Source organism: Topomyia yanbarensis, chromosome 3, assembly GCF_030247195.1.
Source record: "Topomyia yanbarensis strain Yona2022 chromosome 3, ASM3024719v1, whole genome shotgun sequence".
NCBI classification, from domain to species: Eukaryota; Metazoa; Arthropoda; class Insecta; order Diptera; family Culicidae; genus Topomyia; species Topomyia yanbarensis.
In genome coordinates, this window is record NC_080672.1 from 202,719,653 (window position 1) to 202,728,724 (window position 9,072).

Genomic DNA, 9,072 nt, shown 5'->3' on the forward strand with positions numbered 1-9,072 from the left:
AGGTCCGCCCATAGCATGTTTATGGGCTTGCTTCTTAGCGGTGCAGATAAGGCACTTGTGCGCCTTAGTGCAACCCCGCTCCTTATTCCCCTCCTCGCCGCAGCGACGACATAGTTTGCTCCTGTCTGTGTTCTTGCACTCGTAGGCTTTGTGGCCGGACTCAAGGCACCGATAGCACCTATCCACTGAAGGCGGCTGGGGTATGCTAATAGGGCATACCGACCAGCCGATCTTCAGCTTCCCTTTCTCGGTTACCTTTTTGGCATCCGCCTTCAGTAGCCTGAGGTAGGCTACTTGGGTGCCAGAGGGTCCATCTCTAAATCGCACAGAGGCCCGCTCGATTGTGACGTCGCATTGTTCCTTAACGGCTGCGACGACATCTTCTGCGGTCGTGAACTCGTCCAGATGCTTGCACTGGAGAGTCATTTCCGCCCCTAGCGACCTGACTTGGGCGCCTTCACCAAGGACCTCTTGGGCCAAGGCCTTGTATACCGCACTAGATTGTGCGCCTTGCTTCAGCACCAGAAGCATTTCTCCCGTGTTGGTGCGTCTCACGCTACGCACATCTTGCCCAAGGGCCGAAAGGATTTCGGCCGCCTTAATCGACTTTAGGACATCGGCGTATTTGTCCTTGTCGGTTTTTAACCACAAGGCCTCGCCTCTGTCCTTGGCCTTCTTCGCGGGCCGCGGTACCTCCGGTGTCGGTGCCGGCTTCTTCCTGGTGACCAGCGTCCAGGGGTTATCGCCCCCCTGCCCCGGTCGGGCCGGGTTGCTGGTACCAACGCTCTGCTCAGCGAGGTCACTCTCGCCCTCGCTTACCTCGACCAAACGGCGTTTGGCCTTAACGGTTGCACGCCGTGTGGTGTCGGTTTTGCACCCTCGCCTGGCGACTTCCTAGGGCGCTTCGCGTTCGACGCCGTCTTGCGATTGCCCTTGCCCTTGCCTTTTCCCTTCGAGGGGAACTCGTCCGCCGCTTCGAGCGACGTGGCTGCTCCATAGAAGGTGAAGGCCACTGTCTGAGTGCCTGTATCGACCTTCTCTTTTCCTTCCTTCTTGGAGGCCACTGTCTGGGTTTCTCTGTCGGACTTCTCCCGACATTCCACCCTCTTGGCATAAGCCTGCTGTTTCTGTCTTGGGACACGAACAGTTTTTCGGAGTTCCAGGAGACTCTGTTTTAACTCCTTGCTTATGTTTTGCTTTGCGCTAGTGTACTCGATTATTGAATCGAGCTGCTCCACCACTTTACGCATCGCAGGTAATGGCACGTCCGGTGCGTTGGTAGGGCTATTTCCTACCGCTGCTGGGGGGTCACTGGTGCTTTCAGATGCAACACTCATCGCTCCACTACTCTCCCCACGGGGGGGAGACCTCGCCAAACCACCTCTAGCGAAGGGGTTTGGCACCTCCGACTGTTTATTGTTTTTGTTTTTGTTCTCCATATCAGATCCCACGAGTAGCGCGAGAATAAATGTCCGCCACGCCAGAGCTCCGCATTAGCGTGGTAAGGGACGCTTACTGTGGGGGTTGCTCAGGTACCCCACAGGCTCCGTTAACGATCGAGCATCTTTTTCACCCCCTCGATCACTCATCCCTGGGCACGGGTCGCTTCACGCCTTGGAATTGGGGTTATGACCTACCTTGCTTTACGTGGTGACCTCGGCCCAGATCATCACAACCATCCTCCTTTACCAGGGCTTTGGACTTGTAGCTCTGGTTCTCAATAGTTCCATGTACGTATATTATTACAGACATGCCACTATTGAGATCCGGGAGTTAAATGTCTGTGTGTATGCGTATGTATGTGTGTGTATGTATGTATGTATGTATGTATGTATGTATGTATGTATGTATGTGACCAAAATAAGCACATCGATTACTCGGAGATGGCTCAACCGATTTCATCAAACTTAATCTCAAATGAAAGGTACAACGTTTCCATAGGCTGCAATTGAATTTAATTAAATTCCGAGTTCCAGTTTCGGAGCTACGGGTTTAAGAGTGCGGACACATAGCAAATTCACCTTTTTGCCTTTCTCCTATAGAAAGGTTATGCAATCACTCTGAACATCGTCAATCTAATTTTTTTACTTACATAGGTTTTCTGTATTTTAACAGGGTCGTAGTTAGGGGGATACGGTGAGGGGAACCACCCCCCCACATCACTCACCACCCTTCTCTTAACCACCCTCTACGCGAATAAAATTTTCTAATTCCTCTAAAATAAACTTTCCTTGTGGGTCTGAAAAACCAGAGAATTTTTTTTTTTAAATGATTTTGAGTTGAGAGACTAATTTAAAATTTCTTAATAATTTGAATTTTTTTGGCGGGGTCTAAACCCCCGAACCCTTTCTTCTGGATCCGCCGCTGGTTTCAAGTGTTTCAGCATCGTCACATAGCAACTCAAGTTCGTAGCTGTCGATTCATTGTACGTATGTGTAAATCGCACAGAATATCTAATAGACAGTTCCATCATTATATTAAACATAACCATCCATGGAATCGTAGTTTGGATAAATGAGAAAGGCACAATTGCACCACTAGGTGGATTAAAACGGGTTTTTTTTATCAGTTTTCAAAAAGGTTACTAAAATCGGTTGTCGGCACCCAAACATGGTCGGTTGTGGGTACCCCATTTTTTGTGGCAAATGCTCTCAATAACCTAATCAATGTGTGTATTTTGGAATGGGCTTTACGAATAGATACCAGAGATCGCTCTTTGGCACCATTCTGAAAACCAGGAAGGCGACTTCCGGTTTAGCGTTTTAAATTTACATGAAGAAAGCCCACCTGGTCATGTTTTTACCGCTAGGTAGCACTCTATATACCAGATTGTCACGACCAGACAATTTGTTAAGGGGGAGGGCGGCTTGCCTGTGGCCCCTCCTCCTTTGGCTGACTTTTAGCTGGTCTGTCTAAACCTTTGGTAAAAAAAATGGATTGCCTGAAACTTTGAAGAAGAATGATGTTCATAATGCCTTTGATAGTTGTTGAAATGAATAGACTTCCTTTTCCCTTTGAATTTTGATGATTATCATTCATATGTTTCCATTTTTAATAAATTTTCTTAGGGTACCCACAACCGACCACATTTTTCAAAATGGTAAAAATTTATCATTTTTCTAAATTGTTAATAATTTTTTTCAAGTTGACAATAAATTAAATTCTTTCATAAGTTATTAGTTAAGGCCTCTAGCTTTCCATAGGTATGCTTATTCCCATATATTGGTCAATTGGAGTAATGTTGGGAGCCAAAAATAAAAGTGTGCCGACAACCGAACACATTTCCCTACCAATACCATTCGACTAAGTTCGTCGAGATCGGAAAATGTCTGTATGTGGAAACAAAAAATGTCATCTCTGTGTCTCAAAGATGGCTGGATCGATTTGCACAAGCTTAGTCTCAAATGAAAGGTACCACCTTTCCATCGGTCATCCTATTTTTTATTGATTGGACTTTCGGTTACGGAGTTACAAGTTGAAGAGTGCGGCCCATGCAAATTCCCATATAAACTGGTACTACCATGATATCACAATGATGCAAAACTTATAACCATATGTATTATCTACTACATACTCATTAAAGTGTTTGTGAGGAATTCAAAATTGATGTATGCTTTTTATTCTTTTATCACATTCTCAATGTTCCACTACGATGCTGTTTATGCTATGCGGCCTACATTACTTGTTCGCCAAACTGTAATAAAAACAGATCGACAAAAAACTGAGGAAAGGAAGTTTGCTTCTGGAGATATTCTAAGAAACGATAAGGATAGAGAAAGAAAACGTAAACCAACTGTCGCATCAATCAAGGTGAGTGGATTGTTACTTTCTGTTTTAATATACATTTTAACTGTCCATGATCGCATATCAGCTCCATTTGCGTTTTTGTCGACTTTGCTTGTATTGCTTCAATCGTCATTATTCTACGTTTACTTTGTGCCATATTTATAATATTGATATTGTCCGTACTTTTTCAAAAGAGACGCAACGATTATTTTTCTTCGCAGCAAAATTCGTAAAAAATCGTAAAAATTAAAAAAATTAAGAATAAAAATTTAAAAAACAAAAAATAAAAATAAAAAAATAAAAAAATAAAAAATTTAAATATCTACACATTCAAAAATTTAAAAATTTTAAAATTTAATATTTTAAAATTTTAAAATTTAAAAATTTAAAAATTTTAAAATTATAAAATTTTAAAATTTTAAAATTTTAAAATCTTAAAATTTAAAAATTTAAAAATTTAAAAATTTAAAAATTTAAAAATTTAAAAATTTTAAAATTTAGAAATTTAATAATTTAAAAATTCAAAAATTTAAAAATTTAAAAATTCTAAACTTTAAAATTTTTAAATTTTTAAATTTTAAAATTTTAAAATTTTAAAATTTTAAATTTTTAAATTCATTCATTCGAGTTCGGGTTATAAACAGTGTGTCAACGCGGTTAGTGTACCTGAATAAAGAAAACTCGTTTTACTCGTGTATTACGCGGAGAATCCGCGGGAAATTTTCCCACACGACAGTTCGTTATCAAGACTATCTGCTCCAACTGGAGTCAAGTGGAAAAATTAGTGTCTGTGGATAATATAAGCGATAACAAACTCTGCCTGTTCGCGCTTTGTTCACCATAACAAAGCTTGGTGTATCCCGAGAGGCAAGCGACGCCATACAAAAGAACACGTTAAAAGCAGTGGATAAAAGTGGCCGAACAAAACAAGTGAGAAGAACCAAATAGAGCCATGTCGCCCCACGGCGGCAGTGGCGGAATCCATGCTATGAGTGGGAAGGGGTTCCCAGCGTTGGGTTTGATTCCCCAACGAACGGAAGGACGCTACCTTGTCATCCAGCGCACGGATGATGGCAAAACGTTGGAAAAAGTTTCACCGTTTCTGATTGACAAGGTCATCAGAAATTGCTGTGGCGAGGTGACCAGCGTGAAACGGATTAAAGATGGCAAACTACTGGTTCATACTAAAACGGACAAATTACTAAAACTTAAAAGTATGTCGAGTGATATAAACATCACTGTCGTGGAACATGAAAGCTTGAATTCGTGCCGGATAGTTATAACATGCCGGGACTTGCAAGACGAGAACGACGACGAGATTCTGGAGAACCTTCGCGAGCAAGGGGTTACATCATTGTATAGGATTATGCGAAAACAAGGTGAAATTAAGGTCAAAACAGCAACTTTCGTGCTAACGATCTCAAAAGCTACAATGCCAGAGGACATCAAGGTAGGGTTTCAGAAGGTAGCTACGCGACCGTACTATCCACGACCGATGCGATGCTTTCAATGCTTGCAGTATGGCCACTTGGGGAAAGATTGCAAGCAAGAAAAAGTGTGTGTGAACTGCAGTGAAAAATATCATGGGGATAAGTGTGATAGACCAGCTCGATGCGCGAACTGCGAACAAGCCCATGCCACTACGAGCCTCGAGTGCCCGACATGGCAACGTGAAAACGATATCGTGCGAACAAAAATAGACAACGGGATTTCGTACTATGAGGCGAAGAAAATCGTGGACAGTAGAAAACAACCAGAACGACGTTTCGCAAATGTAGTAGCTTCTGGAATCGGCGGATGCAAGTGCAAATGCAGTTGTGGTATAGCGCAGACACAACCAGCCACACCCGTCGAATTGAAACAAAACATCGAACAGACACAATCCCGCAACGTAGAGTCAACCCAAATTACAACACCGAACCTCAAGCCGCAACCTACAGTAACAACGTCAAAACCGAATCGTGACGAGAAAACGCCAAAGGAAACCAGCGATTGCAACAAAGCAAAACCAGGATCATCAAAACAGTATGGCACTCGACATCAAACAAGTGGAAAAGAAGAGCAAATCGACCCATCATCACCCTCCCCAAAACCAAAACGGTTGAAGAAAGAATTCGTATATCAAATCAGCAGCGACGACAAACTTGAACAAAGCCAGCAGAAACGTGGAAGAGGAAGACCCAAAAAACTCCCACCAAAGGAGATCTGCACGGAAAGTTCAGAACCTGAGTATAGCGAAATGGAGATCTGATTCGCAAACCCCTCGCAACCCGCCTTCATCATGCAAAGAAAAACCAACGCATCAATGTCAAACGGGAAAATAAGCAACCCAGCAATCATCTCGTGGAATATCCAAGGTCTCCGCGCGAAAAAGCCCGAAATCAACCTTATGATCAAAGAACAGCAACCTTTCATAATATGCCTCCAAGAGACTATGTGCTCTACAGATATCCAAGCAAATATCAGTGGATTCAACAGCGTCCACCATCAACGTCCCAGTGGAAGAAAAGCAGCAGGTGGTGTTATAACCGCCGTAAGAATCGGATTAGACTACAAGGAGATAATAATCAACAGCGAACTCGAAGCCATCGCAGTGCAGGTAGGTCCTCCACTCAATATTTCCGTTCTAAATGTTTACTTGCCACCCGGACAGTCAATTACTGCCCCGGAACTAGTTTCAATGATCGATCAAGTACCAAAACCCATGCTTCTTGTCGGTGATATAAACGCACATCACCCGCTCTGGGGGTCGAGCAGTATTAACAGGCGAGGGAGAGTGATCGAACAAGTAATCGACGATTGCGAATTAACGGTGCTTAACAACGGGGATTTTACTTACATCAACCACGCGAGCGGTAACGGATCTTGCATTGACATTGCTTGTTGCTCGCCTGAGTTAGCAGGTCGACTAGAATTTAACGTACTGGAAGACAGCCATAGCAGCGATCACCTACCACTGTCGATAGCGATCCCAGAATCTCAACAAAAAGAACAACAGTATGCCCCCAGATGGAGAATAAACGAAGCGGATTGGAGTACATACCAAAGCTCCGTGATTTTCAGAGAAAAGGACAATGCAATTGAACAGATGCAGGAAATTACTACCGCAATCATTCAAGCTGCAGAAAAAACCATGCCTAGATCAAGTGGAATCCCGCGAAAAACAACTGTACCGTGGTGGAACAACGACGTTGCTGTTGCAGTTAAAGGCCGCCGAAAAGCGCTGAGAAAATTGAAATCGCAAAACAAGACAGTATTAAATAAAAATCTATTGGTGGACGAGTTTAGAAGGGCACGCCAGGCTGCCAGGGAAGTGATCAACGAAGCACAACGAAAGTCGTGGAAAGAATTTGTCGGAAGCTTCAACGTGCATACGACCTCTGCGGAGCTATGGAGAAACGTTCGCAACATGCAAGGTAAAGCCAGCCAAACGCGCATAAACGCCATTAAGGTCGGTAGAGAAACAGCGAAAAATGATTGTGAGATAACCGAGGCGCTGGCAACCCACTTTGAAACAGTATCCAGCATCAATAACTACACCCCGGAGTTTCAGTCCTACAAAAAAACGGTAGAAGCAACACCATTGAGTATCCCAGACCAACAGAACACCGACCATAACAAACAATTTACTTTATACGAGCTAGAAGAGGCTCTCGAAGGAACTCGCGGTTCGTCGCCAGGTCTCGACACTGTTCACTACAAAATGATTTCCATGCTCCCTCATGACTGCAAAATAACACTATCATCAGCGTATAACCGACTATGGGCTGAATCTTCATACCCAGACGATTGGACCCGGTCTATTGTGGTACCGATCTATAAAGGTAGAGGCGAAAGGACAAACCCAGGGAACTACAGGCCAATCTTCTTAAACAGCTGCTTAGCAAAAGTATTCGAGCGCATGATAAATAATAGGCTGATACACATCCTGGAGGCAAAGGAACTTCTGTACGAGCATCAGTACGCCTTTCGAAAAGGAAGAACAACAGCCGATCATTTAGGTGAAATGGATATAACAATACGAGAAGCCTTAAGCAGAAACGAATTCGTACAAGCAGTCTTTTTGGACATTAAAAAGGCCTACGACACAACGTGGCGCAGATTAGTGCTCGAAAAGTTACGCAGCTGGAACATTGGAGGAGAGATGTTACGATATCTGGATCAATCTCTGCGGATAAGGAGCTTCAGAGTTCGAGCAAACGGACAGATATCAAGCGAGAAAAAGATGGAAACAGGATTGTGTCAGGGATCCGTACTCAGCGTAACCCTATTCCTCATAGCAATAGACACAATCAAAGAGAACCTACCACCAGGAGTCAAGCTGCTACTCTACGCCGATGATGTTGTCCTTATAGCATCAGGAACAGACCAAAAAGGAGCAACCGCAAAATTAAGAAAAGCCCTCTTCGAAATACAGAAATGGCAGGATAGTTCTGGATATCGCATTTCAGCAGAAAAAAGCGTTACCGTTGTGTTTAGGAGACAAAAAACGAAAAGAGTGAACGAAGCGAATAAGTTGCGATTAAACAACCAAACAATTCCACGAAGAAACCATCACCGATGTCTGGGAACAGTCCTAGATGAATGTCTACAATTCAAAGTACATGCGGAAGAATTAAAAGCATCCGTCCAGCAACGATTACAAGTACTGCAGAGTGTGGCCAGAAGGAACTGGGGCGGCGACAGAGCTACACTAATAAAAATTTACCGAGCGTGTATATTGGAAAAACTCCTATACGCAGCACCGATAGTAGCAGCAATGAACGACGCAAACTTAAAAATACTGGAAACAGTTCACAATCGTGGACTTCGTGCAATATGCGGAGGTTTCTACACTAGTCCAATAGTAAGTCTCCAAGTGGAAACAGGCATCCCAGGACTCCGGACACTGCTAGACCAAAGAACCGCGATCTTCACAGCTAAAAAGATAGCCAAAGAACACTATATGGCAGATCAACAAACTGGTGCCACAGTCAGAATTGAATCACCTTCAGAATCTGAAAACTACAGCGATAGCGCAAGCAACTTTAGCTCCGGAGAATTATGGGATCAGAGACCAGCGCGGACCCTACATACGGTCCTGACCAGGGGAATGGACATTCTCAACGATCTAGCCATTGACATACCACCAATAAGCGTTTTTTCGAACCCAAATTGCCCTCCGTGGAATAGATCGAAACTGCCAGTCGACAAGTTCCTTGCGTCTTGCTTGAGGAACGGGGCATCGCCTGCAGAACTACGAGCGTAATTTACAAGCAGAGTAGCTACACGATATCGCTTTTACCG

At 43.6% G+C, this 9,072-nt stretch overlaps 1 protein-coding gene across 5 annotated transcripts in view; it reads left to right on the forward strand.

Annotated features, from left to right (window-relative positions):
* The window catches only part of LOC131692272 (chromatin-remodeling ATPase INO80), a 1,041,557-nt gene that overhangs the window by 759,608 nt on the left and 272,877 nt on the right, over positions 1 to 9,072 (forward strand). For all 5 annotated transcript variants that reach the window (XR_009305948.1, XM_058979226.1, XM_058979227.1 and 2 more), the window contains one exon: positions 3,710 to 3,810. Coding sequence is in view for 4 of the 5 variants with exons in the window: in XM_058979226.1 (XP_058835209.1) it covers positions 3,710 to 3,810 (101 nt within the window). In the remaining variant the exon portion in view is untranslated. The remainder of the gene's footprint in view (positions 1 to 3,709; positions 3,811 to 9,072) is intronic.